Consider the following 17,312-nt stretch of genomic DNA (forward strand, 5'->3'; position numbering starts at 1 on the left):
ATTAACAGCAACTACTTCACAGGTTTGTGTTGAGGCTTAAATGAAAAAGATGCATGTAAGTTACTCAACACAGTGCCCGGCACAAGGAAAATGCTCAGTGAATGTCAGCTGTCATGGGAGGGAGGGTGGCAGCTGTCCCTGAACATCAAAGTGATCCTGGAGACCTAAGGTGAGACCAGAGAAACCCCAAGTCCCAGAGCCTGAACATTTAAGCTTTCCTCAGTTTCTTCTGATCATATTGTTAGTGAAAGCCTGAAGACACACACTTGCACCTGTATTTTCTTGAACAGAACTTGAACTGACATTTATAGATTGAGAGATTTTGAGAGATTTTATGAATTGAGAAATTCTGACCTTCTGGTTTTTCTCAAAAAGTTAACAGATGAGCCACACCAGCCTCCAGGCCCCCATGGCAATAATTTTCTGAAGTTGAACAGTGGGTGCCTCTGCTAGAGGAGACTTGTATTTTTTGGGGTCCCGTGGTCCCTACAATGCCTCCTTGTTTCCTTAATGTTGAGATCAAGCGTCCCCTACTGTACTCAAAACTAACTATGACAACGTTGGGCAACCAACCAGAATCTTTACAACTGAACCCACTTCACTCTTTGGCATTATCTAGGCACTGCAGACATGGACTTTGCAAATTTCTGACCAAAAGGAGCCAAAAGGCATAAACAACTCTGAGTCCTGGCTGATCCCAGCTTGGATAATGAAGACCAGAGGTTTGCATGTAGATGGTCATTCAGGAACTGCCTAAAGAGAAAGATCTGAAAATTCTAAGAAACGAAAGGAAATGTGGAATCAAGCCAGAGGTTCTAACTAGTCGAACCTTCAGAGAGTCCCTTTGATAATATCTCTGGCAGATGAGAAGCCAGGGACACGAACCTCACTCTTTCACAGGACAGACTTCTCAACTACAGAGCCTCTCTTGAACTGTCCCAGCCTGTAGCTTCTAGTCACCGACACTGCCTGTGCCGACCGGAAAACATTAAACAAGCCAACTCCTTCCCCAGATGTCAGTCCTTCAGGTCTGTGGCGGCAGCCATTATGTCTTCCCTCAAGCCCTTCTCTCTCCTCAGTTGTTCCCCATGTGACTAGGTTTTGAATCTCTCACACAACCTCACTCTTTGCCGATGTGCCTCGTAACGCGTGTCCCACTCTCTCTGAGGAGGACATACTGGGTGCGCACATCACTGTAGTTTCCCCAGGAATGCAGAAGGGATGGGACACAGTATTTACTGATGAATGAATAAATCAATGAGTTAATTAATTGTCAGACTCAGGCAACTTTTTTTTGTTTGTTTGTTTTTATCAAGGCACATTTAACTGGTATCCCGCATCATCTGTCCTTAAAGGACAAGGAACCTACAGGCCCACTCCCAACTCCTTTCCAGAACAAATGGCCACGTACCAGGATCTCCACTGTCTCTCTCAGAGCTTCTAGCATCTTCTCATAATCTTTATTTTGCTTCTGAGCCTGGGTCAGCAGAGCAGAGAGCTCAGTCACCCTGAAGAGAAGAGCACAGCACTGTCTCTGGGAGGCCCACTGAGGTGGACAGGCCTACCACGCAGCACACCCCAGCCCCAACAGACACTCCCACTGCAGCCCCCTCACAGCCACCTGGGCACCCCCGCCCCTGTACTCCCTGAGTACCACATGACGCTATAGCCTTGAACTGGGGGGAAAGGCAGGAGTCAAAAGGCACTCAGACACATGCAGGGATTTACCACATCTCATGGCTGGAGCACGTGTTTGAGGGCCCGAGAGCTGAAGGAAAGCCCTGGGCCAGGCCTTTCCAGGCCCCACTTGGTCTTGAAGTCAAGCACCCTGAAGCCAATAAGAACATCAGAGTTGCCACATGGGAGAGTCCCCAGGTCCCTCCAGCCCAAGGGTCTCTGATAAGGAAAATGAAGGGGCAATTTGGGGAAGATTATGGTCAACCTCTGTGATATTAACCTCAAAGTTCAGGGAAATCATCATATAACTCTGTCACTTAATGCCACATCCTGGAGCTCAGTACCTAGTATTCTATGGATAGCTAAATAAATATATTTTTTTAAGATTTTATATTTTTTAAGCAATCTCTACACCTAGCATGGGGCTCAAACACATGACCCCAAGATCCAGAGCTGCACACTCTACCAAGCCAGCCAGGCACCCCTAAAGAAATATTTCTTAAACGAATATTATTTAGGAGTTAAAATTATTTTTTTCAAAGTCTTAATAATTTTACTCTGTACCATATCTAACAGCCTTCATTCACTGTATGGCCATTCATTTAATCATTGTATCTTTCAACAAACATTCATTGAATGTTACTCTACAGTAGATGAAGTGCCAAGCACTGGAGACACAGACTTACTAAGACATGGTCTCTTTGTCCCAACCCAACCCAAAACAAACTGCTATTTACATCCACCACCAATAGGTGGTGACACAACCCTAGCCATGGGGTATAAGCCCCAACCTGTCCAGAAATTCAAATGGGGCTCTTCGCTCAGGTCCCTGCCCTTCTTACTATTATTTTTTAAAAATCTATTTTGTCATAATCCAAAAAAAACCCAAAAAACAAAAAAACCCGGAAACTAAATAATCAGAGAGAAACAGTGAAATCAAAGCTGTAACAAGCAAGTCAAAAGGCCACACCAGGGCATAGAAATTTAACAGGCCACTGAGCTCAGAGAAGGCTTCTCAGAACCATGCCTTAAAGGATAAGGTGGAGGCAGAAGGGAGCGAAGTGTTCCAGGCTAAGGTCAACATGTACCAAGGCAGGGAAGCATGGAAGAGCTTGGCTGTTCTGGGAATGGGAGTAGGTTGGTGTTGACAGACAACAGTCACCGTTAGGTCTATAAATCAAGAGGAGAGAAGCTGAGCTGCAACAGTCTGAGGGCAGAGGGCAGTGACATGGCCCCAACTGTGGTTTCAAACTAGACTCCCTCTGGCACCTCTCCTTCCCCTCCGGTGGGGGGAACGCTCTTCACACCCCACCCCCGACCCCCATCAGCTCTCTCGATCCCTCTAAGGGAGTCACCACCCTCAGCAGACCTCAGCCCATCTCACCGATCCTGTAGCTCAGCCTTCTCCAGATCACCCTGACTCTTCAGCTGCATTAACTCCTGGCTCCTTTCATGGGCCTCCTTCTCCAGCTCCTGGGTCTTGGTTAGTAGAAGCAGCAGCTGGGTTGGCTCACTGCCATCCAGTCTCCCAGATCCCTCAGATTCTCGAGACTGGGCACCCACAGTCAAGCGCAGACAGCAGGTCAGTAGGGACCCCGAAAGCCTCACATGCTCAGCCTTGAGCTCCGTCAGGTCTCTGAGTACAAGGCAGGGAAGAGCAGACTCCGGTAAAGATGGATTAAGGGAGCATCGAGATCAGGCCCAGTAAAGCCCGAGGAGCAGGTCTGGGAAAATCATCTGAATCCAACAATATCTTCCCTCCCCACCCACTCTTCCATGCTCCCCTACTTCATCCCCCACTTCTAGAGCAGCCCACCGTCCTAAGTCTAGAATCAGCAGGGGCAAACCTCCCTTCCTATCCCCACACTAACCTGTCAGTAGCTGACTTCATTTCCAGGAAATGGCGTCGGAAGGTCACCACCTCCCGCCACAGACCAAGAAGGCGACCGTGCTCCCCTTTCAGGTAGCCCTTGAAGAACTGTGTATTCAGAAACCCAGGTCATGTCAAAGGGCAGAGGGCCATCTTTTGCCAGCACAGGAGTCTTGCATTCCTCCTGACTACTCGGGGGAGGGAAGGAGGGACTTACAGGAGATAGCTTATGAATGGGTGTCTATATTCAGGTCACACTGAAGTGTTTAATAAAGTTAGCAGTGGCATTGAAGAAGTCAAAGGGTTTGAGATGGCATATGACCTTCCTCTGAGCGGATTAGAAAAAGAGAAATAGTAGTTGCTAACCCGTCATTATTACTACCACAGACTTACAGTGAGGACTAGCACAGTGCCTGGCACCCAGCAAAGACTCGGAAAACATTCGTTTCCTTGCACTGGGATCTGAACATTCCCAGGGTCTTTATCTGGTCTTTCTTTCCCATTTGGTTTCAATAGCTACCTCCTTAGCTTCTAGATATGCAGACCTCCAGAAGAAGGGAGTCAGCAAGCTTTCAGATCCTTCTAGAACCAAAGCTAGTCCCTCATGCAGTAACAGAGGTGCTCTGAGTGTCATGCCACCTGCTAGCAAAACCTCGACGAGGCAGGTAAGGACAGGAGTCAGCCGAGAGCCGAGGCAGGGCAAAGTCGCCAGCCGGAGTGGGGAGGAGAGCTGGGGACTCTAGTGACAGCTCAGCTTCCATCCAGGTCCTGAAGGTACCCTTTTGCAGCACCGACCAGTCTGGTGCCCCGAGCGCAAGCCCTCCCGTCCCTCCTACCTCCTGCTCCATCTGCCACTGGCTCTCCTTCCTCATTAGCTCATCCCGGGCTCGGCTCCAGTCCACTGTCAGCTTTTCCACATCTTCCCGAAGCGCTTTATTCACCATGTCAGCTTTTTCCATGTGCAGTCGAAGCTGGGTGTTCACCTCTGCTAGACTCTCACACCTGCACTGGGGAGGGGCAGGAGCAAGTGCAAAATAAAGGCTTGATCCAACCCTTGGACCTCTCGGAGTAAGATGACAAAAACGGGAATTTTCCATTGCCAGGGATTGGAGGGCTAGGGCTGAGGTCCGTGGTTTGAGCCCTATTAGCACTCAGAGCCGAGGTGCCCCCTCTGCCTTTTCAACCCACAGGCCACCAGAATCGCCCGCCCTCCCCCCCACGACCAGAGAACTTGGGGTTCATCACCTCTGTTGTTCCTCCTCCAATCGGACCAGCAGCTGCTCCAGGTTCGGCTCCTCCACACTTTCCCACCTCTGAGGGGCTGGTCCCTTAGCCAGACAGAAACAAGACTTTTTTACCACCAAAGAGAACACCATTCAGACCAATGGCCTGATGTCCCTTCTGCAGCCACCTGCTTTCTTTCTATTCCTCCTCTCCGGTGTTAGCAATATGCCTCTTTACTCCATCACTACATCCTGAAGGTAAATCTACCACTTCCCCTTCTCCAAAAGTGAACCAGTAATGTCTCCTGAAAGATGGCGCTGGGTAGGGAAAAGAGCTTTCAACCCAAGAAGTGTAAGATAGAGCTTTCACTAACAGCCTTGACTTCTACTACACTACATTTTGGACTGTGGGAAGTTATTCAACTTCTCTGAGCTGCAAAGTCTTCACTACAAAATGAAGGAGACACCGTTCCTCACAGAAAGTTGCCTCGTAGATTGAGTGACATCGTTATATGACAATGCCTAATGGCGCCTGGCCTACACGGAATGGTGCTCAGTAAGTTTTGTTTTTTCCCTTCCTCTGAGAGAACTTTTCTGAGGGTAATGTGAGAAGGTGCCAAGAGAGAGCTGGAACAAAGGCAATGAGTTTTTCAAAGCCTGTTCTACCCAGCCAACGGCACAAATAAATTCCTCTGCCACAAACATGTTTAGGCTTGCAAAGGCCCACATCTAAGACAGATAAACACTGACACCTTCTGGAGGAAAAATGCATTTCTTCCCTCTGATTCCACATCCTTTCCAGTCTGATTAAATCTCCTGAAGCTGCATTTTGTCCTCAGAGAGCCAAGGGTTGGCAGCTGACAGGCCCGGAATAGCCAATCCAGAGTATCTGTGGGATAAAGCTCTCAGGGGCTGAAGAGAGGAAGGACTTCCACCAAACACGGCCTTATCACACCCCAGCCTCCATCAATCAGCGAACAAGGCCTTCCTCGCAGGTATATTCACTGAGGGCTCCGGGGGGACACAAAACAGTCTCACTCACCCCGGTGGCTTCCAGATGCTTCTCCAGCTCTTGACACCAGGTCCGGTACTGCAACACCTGAGGCAAACAGAGCAGCGTGTGGGTGATGGGCACAGCTGGTACCCACAGCCCAAACCAAAGGCCCAGGAAGATTTAGGGGCAAATCTGTGTGAACAGGGTCTGGGTGATAACAGCGGGGTAAGGCCATAACATCTCGTCATTTCCATTTGGTGGGTTAATAATACTCTTCCTATGCCTGTTGTATCGGAGGGGTAAGATTACAGGCTTTGGAAGCAGAAAACACAGGGCCAGGTCCTCGCTGTAGCCGAGGGGAACAAACATAGACAACCCATTTAGCCCTTGGGACCGCCATCTTTAAAAGCGACAGGATCGCTCTCTCCTGGAGTAGTTGTGAGCATCACAGGAGAGGCTGCTCAGAGACATTCCCACTACATGGCTCTGTCTCCTGGAACCGTTATCGCACCTCAGCAGCCAGCGCTCGGGGGTGTTCTCTTAGCCTACCTGGACGGGCTGCTGCCTCACCTTGGCCTGCAGCTTCCTCACGAGGGTTGCCTGCCTCTGCTGGGCCTCCTGGGAGCTCTTCAGCTTCCGCCAGGAGGCGGCTTGGTTCTCTGCCATCTGTTGCTGTAGCGCCAGTACTTGCTCCTCCAGCACCAGCTGCAGTGCCTGGGGCTTCATATTGTTCAAGCCAGGGCCTCCCGTCTCCATGGGAGCACCGGACAGGTAAGCCCACAGGCCCCTATCCAGCCAGAGGCTGCTCAGTCCCGGTAAGGTCTCTCTCTAATCATTGCTGTGCCACTTGGACCTCCTCTTGAGCTGGGGACCAAAGCACACAGAGGAGTTGAAAGGAATGCCTAGGTGATTCAAATTTACTCATCAAATACTCACTAGGTCTGGCAAAGCTGCGTTGGGGAAAGTAAGTGGATTCCTTTACTACAGGATCCATCAGAGCCTTTAAAATACTAACATGGACCCTAATCTCTAAGGGGGGAAGGGCTAAGCAGGACCATGAGACAAGCTCAGAGGACCAGTGTTTTCTGGCACACCTTTGGGAACTCTGCACTAGACCAAGAGCGCTCAGTTTACCCGCGTGTTCCTGATGCCTGGCACAGTCCCTATTAACCGTCTGCGGAAGGAATCCCTGAAGGTGTTTCTAGTCTAGTTGGGGAGAAAGACACAATCACAACACAATGTAGTCTGTGTGATCATGAGAGACGTTAATGACAGCAAGGGGAAACAGTGGACTGGCATTTAACCCAATCTGGTGGTCTGTGTACTGTGTGAATCATCACCACGGTTAATCCTTGTCAGGTATGTCTACGGGTCAGTCACAGTTCACTGCTTTACCCGTGCTAGGTCATTTTGTCATCCCAAGAATCCTGAAACCTTCCAATGCCTTCACACTTCAGTGTAGGTGATATTAGAACTCTGTACAGATGAAGAAACTGAAGCTTACGAAGAAAGATTAAGCCTCCGTTAAGAAATTAAAAAGGTTAAACAAGTTGTCCAAGTTCATACAGTTGGCATTCGGTTATTAGGGATTTGAATACCAGCAAGTCTGACCATCTGATGAAGAAACAGAGTAGCAGGCATTTCAGGCCAGGAGGGTCCATTGAGACAGCAGGGGGTGCAGTGGGGAGGCGGGGTGGGGGGGGGAAATCACCTTCAGTAGGATGGCAAACTTTAGTAAGATAGCAAACCTCCTCACCCAGCAGGAGCTGGGCCAAAACAAGGCAACGGGGCCATCCCCAGGGGTGCAGGGGAGACAGGGACAGAGGGACATCAGCCTAAGCAGAGAGCTTGGAAGAGACATGGAGAGGCGGAGGCATGGTGGTCAGGAAGAGTTTGGGGCGCCAGTTCAAGCTCTGCCTCTAATGGGCTCTGTGATCTCGAACATACCATTTCCCTTTCAGTCCCTCATCCATGAATGAAGGTTCCCAGTCATGTTACCTCTGAGTTTCTGAGGCTTCTGAAACACACGATAACCTGGGAGGAGGTGGGTAGATTAGAGCTCTCATTTTATTAACCCTGAGACATGAGACTTGCACTAGAAGGGTTAAGGAATACTTGTTTTCCCAATTACCTATCAAGAAAATAGAAAATTAGAGCTGCCCTCTTGGTCCAGCCAGCACCCCATCAGTGTGAACATCTGAAGAAAGTGCTATATACAGCGGTAAAGAAAGTAGTATATACAGCAAATGCAAATCTAACATTTGCATATACACTGGGAGTTTCAGGGGCCCCAAATCCCTTTAATGCACCAAACTGCTGACTTCCTACATCCTGGCTCAAATGCCATCTCCTATCATGTCATCCCAGATGTACTCGGGAAGAGTTAATCTCTTTTATAGCTGCATATATGACCCTATGTATTTAAGACATTTATATATATAACTGTATATATAATACAGAGAGAGTCTAATGACTATATTATATCTTATCATTATTACTCATCTATCTTCTCTACTAATCTGTGAATTTGCAAAAGCAGAAGCTGTCTAATTCATTTTGGTCATTAGGATGCTGAGGAAACGTGTGTGGGCCTCACTCCAGGCAGATCTAAAACCTTAGCAGAGGTTACAAATGTGACCAGCTGGTTCTTTTCCACCATTATGCGGCCTCTGTCAAGCTTTTAAGAATTCAAATTAGGTACAAACATTTTCCACTGGGAGAATGCATACAAAAATTCTTATTTCAGGGGGTGCCCAGGTGGTGGAAATGGTTGAGTGGCTCTTGGTATTGTCAGCTCAGGTCATGATCTCAGGGTCATGGGATTGGGCCCCGAGGCTAGCTCTGCACTCAGCTCGGGGGTGAGGGGTGAGGGTGGTTGGGGAGGGTAAGGGGGTCCGCTTTGGATTCTCTCACGCTCTCCCTGCCCCTCTCACTTGTGTGTGCACCAGCACTCTCTCTCTAAAATAAAGAAATAAATTTAAAAAAAAAAATAAGGATTTCTGGCTCCTTTGGAAAAGCAGAATATCTAGTGACCCGTGACCCGCATCCCTACAAGGCAACGACCAGCTGCAGTTAAGAGTGTTTGCCCCCTATCTAAGGAGGGGCATATGCTCTCCAGTTCACCAGTTCCCAGCACCCCCACCACCCCAGTCGCCCCAGCCTATTCTCTCCCTCACACCGAGAGCAGATTTTAGTGGCTATTTATCATTGCACTTGTGCTGTTGCTTTTCTTTCTTCTTTTTTTTTTTTTTTAAAGATTTTATTTATTTCACAGGGAGAGAGAGATCACAAGTAGGCAGAGAGGCAGGCAGAGAGAGAGGGGGAAAGCAGGCTCCCTGCTGAGCAGAGAGCCCGCTGCGGGCTCGATCCCAGGACCCTGGGATCCTGACCTGAGCTGAAAGCAGAGGCTTAACCTACTAAGCCACCCAGGCGCCCCTGTTGCTTTTCTTGTAAGAGTTACAGAGGAAAGTTCAGTTTACTAATTTACATTACCTCCTGGACAACAGAAGACCGTGGAGTTCGTAGAGCCTGTAGGAGACCGTAAGGAAAGTGCACAGGGTAGGAAGGGTAGAGTGGTACCAGGGCTCTGGGCTGCCTCTTCCTAGCTTCTAACCCGGGTGAATGCGGTCTTCCTCCACACTCCAAAGATCCTCTCTTTCTGCCCTTCCTTTCCACCGCAGCTGTGTCAGCCCCTTCACCGGGGGCTCTGTGAGATGCTGGCTCAGTCTCTCCCTGTGGAGGAGGCACGAGCTTGCGGGGAAACCACTCTTGCTGCCAACACTGCCAGCAACAAAAGTAGCTCTCAGTTGCTTCAAGGGACCTGACGGACCTTTTTCTCTCCTAATACCGTGAGCGCTGGGGCTGGGCTTTTGCACGCAGTGGGAGTCTCAGAGGTCCCAAGGGCATCCTCTCCCTCCTTTGAATTCCTACCCCCCAATGTTGAGCTGAACCATACAAAATTGCCACATTTGCCCATCTTTAACGTACGAAAATGGTAATGTTGTATAGTTCAACCTACTATCTCCACAGGCAGCTCTGCCACAGTCCCCAGAATTCTCATACTTAAACCATCTCTTAGGATGAGGCTAGGGCTGCTGTTAATCTGGGTGGCTCAGCTGGTTAAGCATCCGACTCTTGGTTTCAGCTCAGGTCATGATCTCATGGGTTGTGAGACAGAGCCCCTCAGTGGGGCTCTGAGCACAGAGTTGGCTTTCTCTCTCCCTCTCCCTCTATCCCTTCCCCTGCTTGTGCGTGTGTGCTCGCTCTCTCTCTCAAATAAATAATCTTTTTTTAAAAAAGGCTGCTGTTAAGATGTATACACTCTTTGGGAAGGTGATAGTAATGCTTCAGTAAAGAAGTGGAATTGTATTAGAATTATAGGATTATTTTATTTCAGCAGATAATTTAAACATTTTAGAGCTATTTAAAAAAATTAGTCCAATCCTCCCATTTTACAGGTAAGAAAAATGAGGCTTCCAGAAATACAGTAACTTCATTTTGTTCATGTTTTATTTATATGCTCCACTTCCCCAAAAAATGATCTGGAATTATAGCAGACATACCATATGAATGTAAGATGTTACTAATAGGGGAAATGGAGTGCAGGGCATATAGACACTCTCTGTATAATGCCATTTTCCTATAAATCTAAAATTGTAAAAAAAAAATAAAAAAAAAATAAAAATAAAATTGTTCTAAAAATAGTTTTGTTTTGTTTAAGATTTTATTTATTTATTTGACAGACAGAGATCACAAGTAGGCAGAGAGGCAGGCAGAGAGAGAGGAGGAAGCAGGCCCCCTCCTGAGCAGAGAGCCTGCCATGGGGTTCAATCCCAGGACCCTGGGATCATGACCTGAGCCGAAGGCAGAGGCTTTAACCCACTGAGCCACCCAGGTGCCCCAAAATAGTTTTATCTTAAAAATGATTTGAAGTAAAAAAAAAAAAAAAAAGATTTGAAGTAAAAAAAATTAAAAAAAAAAAAAAGATTTGAAGTGTTTTACAATTGAAACAAAAAAAATCCCCATTAAACTTAAATTCATTAAAACTAGAATAAAAAGAGGGAGCAAAGAGTTTCCTCAAGATGTAGTTCAGTACTGTTTTATTAACACTCTGTCAATCTCCCAGGAAACGAACTAGGAGACCGCCAGAAGCAAGGTAGGTTTCCACGTCTCCCCAGCAAAGGAAAAGGTCAGTATTTGGCAAATGGTTAGCGGCTGGATCATGTTCATGTGAGACTGTGGAGGTCAGTGCGCTCTGCAAACTGTAAAGCACTGAATAGACAGGAAAAGGAAAAAGATTCACTTCTTTTATGCATTAACTTATTCCACAGACGCTCATGAATTGGAGCTCAGTTCTGGGCAGTCTGCCACAGTGATAGAGACATGAGCAAGACTGACCACCTCTTTTCACCAGGAATCAGACTAGAAGGGCAGTAACCTCTGAACCTAATGTGGAAAGTGACAGAAGAGTGATACACATTATGTTGAGTTCCCCTCGCCGAAACAATCCAAAAGGGGTATTTAAATAAAGTCTAGAACAGAAGCAACACCACCTAGATTTGGAGGTGTGTATACTGCAAGGACTAGGATGGGGACTAGTATCATTAAGTAGAATTTGTCACTTACAGCAAAAAAAGGAAAAATGCTTGAGGGCATAACATTTTACTTCCTGAACAATGAAACTATATATATATACATATATATATATATATTATATATATATACGCATATTTGTCTGCAGAAACAATTTCTGTTTCTTTGTGGACACACAAAAAATTCAGCATGTTTTCTGCCTCCAATATGGTATGGCATCTGTGAAAAAGCTTGTGGCAAGGGGGTGGGGGGGACAAAAAAAAAGAAGCAAGTTCTGAGGTTTATCCTTGACTGCACCCACCCTGCACCCACGTGCACCCAAATGTTTATAGCAGCAATGTCCACAATAGCCAAACTATGGAAAGAACCTAGATGTCCATCAACAGATGAATGGATAAAGAAGATGTGGTGTATATATATATACAATGGAATACTATGCAGTCATCAAAAGAAATGAAATCTTACCATTTGCAATGGCGTGGATGGAACTAGAGGGTATTATGCTGAGCGAAATAAGTCAATCACAGATAGACAATTATCATATGATCTCCCTGATATGAGGAATTTGAGAGGGAGGGCGAGGGCTATGGGGGGTAGGGAAGGAAAAAATGAAACAAGATGGGATCAGGAGGGAGACAAACCATAAGAGACTCTCAATCTCACAAAACAAACTGAGGGTTGCTGAGGGGAGGGAGATAGGGAGAGGGTGGTTGGGTTACGGACATTGGGGAGAGTATGTCATATGGTGAGTGCTGTGAAATGTGTAAGCCTCATGATTCACAGACCTGTACCCCTGGGGCTAATGATACATTATATGTTAATAAAAAGAATTTTTAAAAAAGTCATGGATTTTTTGGATTCCATGGATTGGAATCATGGATGCTGCCAATTTTGAGCAGTTTCTTCAAGAGAGCATCAGAGTGAATGGAAAAGCTGGGAATCTCGGTAACCCAGAGCAAGATGGCTGTTAATTTCTGAGGTGCCTTTTTCCAAGAAGTATTTGAAATATCCCACCGCAAAATTATTTGGAGGAGAATAATCTACGTGATTAGTTGCATTACCTCCAGATTAACCACGATAGGGGAAGATGAGGATTAAAATCCATTTACCTGGAATATTTTGTATGAGTTCTCAAATAAAACTTGGGAAGCAAAAAAAAAAAAAAAAAAAAAAGCTGTGGCCCCTTCCATAAACCTCCCATGAGGGGCCTCTCTCTTTTTTCCTCCCACCTCTCCGGCTTCTCCCTTTAGTCTCCTTTGCTGGTTTCTCATGTCCCCAAGGTTGGAGGCCCTAGGGCTCGGGCTTCTGGCCTCTCCTCCATCTACATTCATTTCTGAGGCAACCTCATCCCCGTCAGTTTCCTGACTTAAAATAGCACCTAGACATCCATGACTCCCGTGTTAGGCCTCCAAGCCACACTTCCCTCTGGAACTTTACACTCCTAGACTAAGTCCAGACACCAGTTTAACTTCTCCACGTGGGTGTCTAAGAGGCACCTCAAAGTTAACCTGTCCAAAAGTGGACTTCTGCTCCTCCAATCTTCCCCATTTCAGTATATGGCAATTCCATCCTTCTGGCGCCTCAAGCCCAAAGCCTATGGTCATATTTACTCCATTCTCCCACACCCTGTAACCAATCTATTGGCAAACCTGTTCGCTCTACCAGATCCTATCACTTTTCAACCCCTCACCACCACCATCCCAAGACAAGCCACTCTCTCTTGCCTGGTGTGGTGGCTCTAAGGGACACCCACAAATTCTTTGATATTCCTTCCTTCAAGAAGCAGAGCCTAATTCTCTCTCCTTGGGTAGGAACTAGAATAAAGCTGAATAAAGTAGAAATGACTTTCAAGAAAAGGTCATAAAAGGCACCATGGCCTCTCTCTCTCTCTCTTCACTCTCTCCACCAGGTCCTGAGAACACTCAGGCAGTTCTGTGAAAAGGCCCAGCAATAAGGAAACATCTTGGGAGCAAAGCAGCCGGGAACCTGACTGCCATCTCCTGAGAGGGTCCTGAGAAACCCTAAGCCAGAAACACCTGGCTAAATTGCTCCTAGATTCTTTTTTTTTCTCTTTTTTTAAAAGATTTTAAAATTTATTTTGAGAGAGAGGGAGAGAGAAAGAGAGAGCATGAGTGGGAGAGACATAGGGCATGGGAGAATCCCAAGCAAGGAATCCAGTGCAGGGCTGGATCCCATACCCCAAGATCAGGACCTGAGCCAAAACCAAGAGCCGGACGCTTAACCCGACTGTGCCCCACTCCTAGATTTCTAATTCACAATTGTGTGAGATAACGATTGCTATTTCAAGCTGCTAAATTTGGGGGTGATTTCTTGCCCAGTGACAGAGAATTAATACATCTGGATTACTGGAAAAGTTTCCTAGACTGTTGTAGAACCCCTGATTCTAGAATTTGTTCTTTTTCAACAGAGTATTCAGAGTGATCTTTTAAAACAGTGACAGACTGGGGCGCCTGGGTGGTTCAGTGGGTTAAAGCCTCTGCCTTCCGCTCAGGTCATGATCCCAGAGTCCTGGGATCCAGCCCTGGGATCGAGCCCCGAATGGGGCTCTCTGCTTGGCAGGGAGCCGGCTTCTCCCCCTCTCTCTGCCTGCCTCTCTGCCTACTTGTGATCTCTGTCTGTCAAATGAATAAATAAATCTTTAAAAAAAAATAAATAAAACAGTGACAGATTATGCAACTCAGAACCCTCCAATGGCTACACAGAGGAAAATCCAAAATCATCTTTATGGCCCTGAGGTTCCTAATTATTTGATCCCTGCCTCCAATGGTTTTAATTCCATTTCCTACTCCTCTCCAGCCACACAGCCCTCCTCGTGGCATGTGCTTGGAACACACCAAGCCACCCACTCATCTCTGGGCCTCTTCCTCCAGTTATCTTCTTGATTCACTCGCTCCCTTACCACCTTCAGATCTCTGTTCAAGTGTTACCTTTTCAGTTAAAGTTGTTCCCTAACCTCCAAATATAAAATACCAACACCCCTACACACACTGGTATTTCTATTTACCTTATAACGTGTTATCTGTCGCTATCTGATTATTATGTGTAATATACGTATCAGAATGCAAATTTCCCAAGTACAAGAATAGTTTTATTGACTTATATTCCCAGCTCCTAAAACAGTGCCTGGTATAGAGTAGGTACACATTAAATATTTGACTGACTGAATGAAAGAATAGAGAAGGGCATTAGGTAACATGATCCACATCACCAATGGTCTTACAAAACGCTTACAGCTCTACAACCTTCTAAAAAGCAAAAAAAGGATCATGTGGCTTATATAGCACTTTATTTTCTCAAAACAATTATTTGCTATCTTCACCAAAAAACCCTTTGAGATAAGATCATTGTCTTCATTTTGCAGACAAGAAAAATAACGCTCAGAAAATGGAAGGGATATAAGTGACTGGTAGCCAAGCCAACATGAAACCCCAATCTGCTTCCAAACTCTAGGCTTAATCCATTACATTAAGCTGCCTCCTAAATCATGACATATGAAATCACAGCTCTGTGAGGGGTACTTTCTAAAGCCTGTGAAATGATGAGGTCTAGGTCTGCAGCTCTCTGATGGAAAAGGAGCAAAGAAAGGTAGAGTGTGCCTGAGGAACAGAGGACAGGAAGCAGGTTCTGGCCCGGGTTTTGTCCCAAACTCACTCCCTATATTTGGCGATATCAAATCTTCTTTCCAAGCCCTCTCAGTCAAAATGCACATCATAACCGTGGCCACCATAACACACGGCGTTAAAGTAAAAACCAATGCAATAGACATTTACCAAACCCAAAGGCAATCCAGTGAAATTATCACTGTGGGGACACACACACTAGAATTCATTCCACTCACTAATTAGTTGTGGAACTCTAGGCAAAATGATCTTCGAATGCCTCAGTTTCTTCATGCATAAAATGTGAAGACATAGAACCCACTTTATGAAATTGCTGTGAGGATTAAACGGGTCTTCACCTGTAATGCATTTAGTAGCACTTGACGCTTCGTGACTATTTAGGAAATATTATTAGTGTCATCATGTGCCAGGCTCTGTTATCTAGAGATGAAAAAGGCAAGGCATAACACCCCAAGTGCACGGGTGTACAAGGCGGCAGGAAAAGTAACTCCGTGCAACGAGTTCAAAAACCAAGCTGCGGAATTAACAGCGCCTGCAGAAAGCGGTTGGGAAATGTTTCCAAGGAAGTGATATTTGAGTCGGGTCGCGGAGAACCAGAGTTCCGGAGCGGGGCGGCGGGTGCGACTGGGCTTTAGGACAGATCACGTGCAAAGCCCCAAGGACAGAGGGAGTCGCAAAATTCTGGGAGCCGGGAGCTAGACGCGCGCAGGAAGGAGAGCACAGCGCCTTTTCCTGACACCTCCGGACTCGGCAGCTGTGGATACGAGGGTCGGGAAGATCCCTTTCTGCGCGGATTGGAGCCCAGAGTGGTGGCCGCGGCTGGAGGCGGAGGCAAGGGGCCGGAATCCCTAGGACGGGTCCCAGACCCGCTCTGGGCCTCGGGTTCCTCCCGGGAAATGGGAAGCCGCTGCTCGAACGGGATTCCCTGAGGCGCCCTCTTCGGGAGCGTCTCTGGACCTCGGACCGTTAACCCGGGCACCTCCCGCCTGCCCTGAGGCCCCACCTCACCACGCTCGGCTCCCGCGATTTCCAGCGTGATCCTCAGCACGGGAGCGGGAGATGCAGCCACTAAGGCCCGGCCGGGGGCGGGAGCCCAGCCCCCAGTCCCGGCCAAGACCCCGCCCCCCCCGACTCCGGCCGGGCGGCGAGCCCCGCCCCCGGAGCCCGGAGCCCGCAGTCGGATTGCGCCGCTTCGGGGCCTGCCGCCATGTTGAGTACTGGCATCCGACTTACTGGAGTGGCCCAGAAGGAACAGTGGGATTACATTAAGAGATGTAAGAGTCCCTGGCCAGAGATGACGACAGCCAGGGTTGCTGGATTCGAGTAAGGGAAGTCTTGGTAACTGAGAAATCTTGCCCTCAATCATCCCCCTTTTGGCTTCGGGGTTACACACTGCGCATGTGTCTGGGGCCCGGTTCTATGTGCGCCTGCTCACTGCTCCCCCCACAAATCGGAATGCAATTAACAACTGCGTGAGAAACGAGGGAACCCGCGCTTCGGTCTGGGTAAAACGTGCAGGGAGACCAGTTCTTGGGTTTTCTCACATTCAGATCGCGAAGCTCCAAGCAGCCTCAGGCAACACGACACTCATAGCATACTTAGTGTTGTTCGGACGCACAGCACTTTTTTGCGCAGGTCTTGCACAGAGTGGTGTCTGCGTGAATGTCATAGGCCGGAGAACTGCAGTTTGTCTAATTTTCTGTGTAAACCTGACTTCCTCTGGGGAACTCGTTCTTAACTGTATGGTCCACTGTTATTTCGTAGCGTTTTGTGCTTAAATTATCAATGCATTATCATTCAAAACATCTTGGAATAGTAAATTTCGTTTACCTGCCTCTTTTACATTCAGTGGTTCTAAATTTTTAGTTGGAATTTAAAAAAAATGGGGGAACTTCTTAAAATGCAAAGTCTTGGATTCCATCCCTAGAGAGTGAGTAAACCAAGGTGAAACCCCAGAATCTGCATGTTGGCAAATACCTTAGGTGATACATCAGGGACACATTTGAGCAGCACTGATAAGGCTGTGTATCTCTAACACTCAGCACAATCCCTGGTACAAAATAGGTGCTCAGTAAGTGCTGAGTGAATAGGTAAGTGGATGAATGGACAGTAGGAGTGAAACACAATCTGCAGCCAAAGAACCTGACAAGGAAACACTTTGATAAGTGTACCTTGTCTCCTATAAGAACAAAAAAAGTTCTTAACAGTTACTTTGAGAAAAGAAGAGGGGGAGGACCCAGACTCTGAAAGGCAAACTATCCTGGAAGAAAAGAAGAAACATCAGAGACACTGGACAGAGAAAAAGATGCAAAGAA

The 17,312-nt window shown here is 47.2% G+C and overlaps 1 protein-coding gene across 1 annotated transcript in view; it reads right to left on the reverse strand.

The window, feature by feature from the left end:
• CEP250 (centrosomal protein 250) overlaps window positions 1-16,043 on the reverse strand; it is a 50,925-nt gene extending 34,882 nt beyond the window's left edge. The window contains exons 1-8 of the mRNA XM_080812595.1: window positions 16,001-16,043; window positions 6,335-6,628; window positions 5,813-5,869; window positions 4,793-4,875; window positions 4,384-4,549; window positions 3,549-3,655; window positions 3,062-3,313; window positions 1,412-1,508 (exon numbers count right to left, since the gene is read on the reverse strand). Of these exons, the coding sequence (XP_080668721.1) occupies window positions 1,412-1,508; window positions 3,062-3,313; window positions 3,549-3,655; window positions 4,384-4,549; window positions 4,793-4,875; window positions 5,813-5,869; window positions 6,335-6,520 (948 nt within the window). The 5' untranslated portion in view covers window positions 6,521-6,628; window positions 16,001-16,043. The remainder of the gene's footprint in view (window positions 1-1,411; window positions 1,509-3,061; window positions 3,314-3,548; window positions 3,656-4,383; window positions 4,550-4,792; window positions 4,876-5,812; window positions 5,870-6,334; window positions 6,629-16,000) is intronic.
• Window positions 16,044-17,312: the final 1,269 nt, after the last annotated feature.

The sequence above is a fragment of the Martes martes genome (assembly GCF_963455335.1).
Source record: "Martes martes genome assembly, chromosome: 9".
Lineage (NCBI taxonomy): Eukaryota > Metazoa > Chordata > Mammalia > Carnivora > Mustelidae > Martes > Martes martes.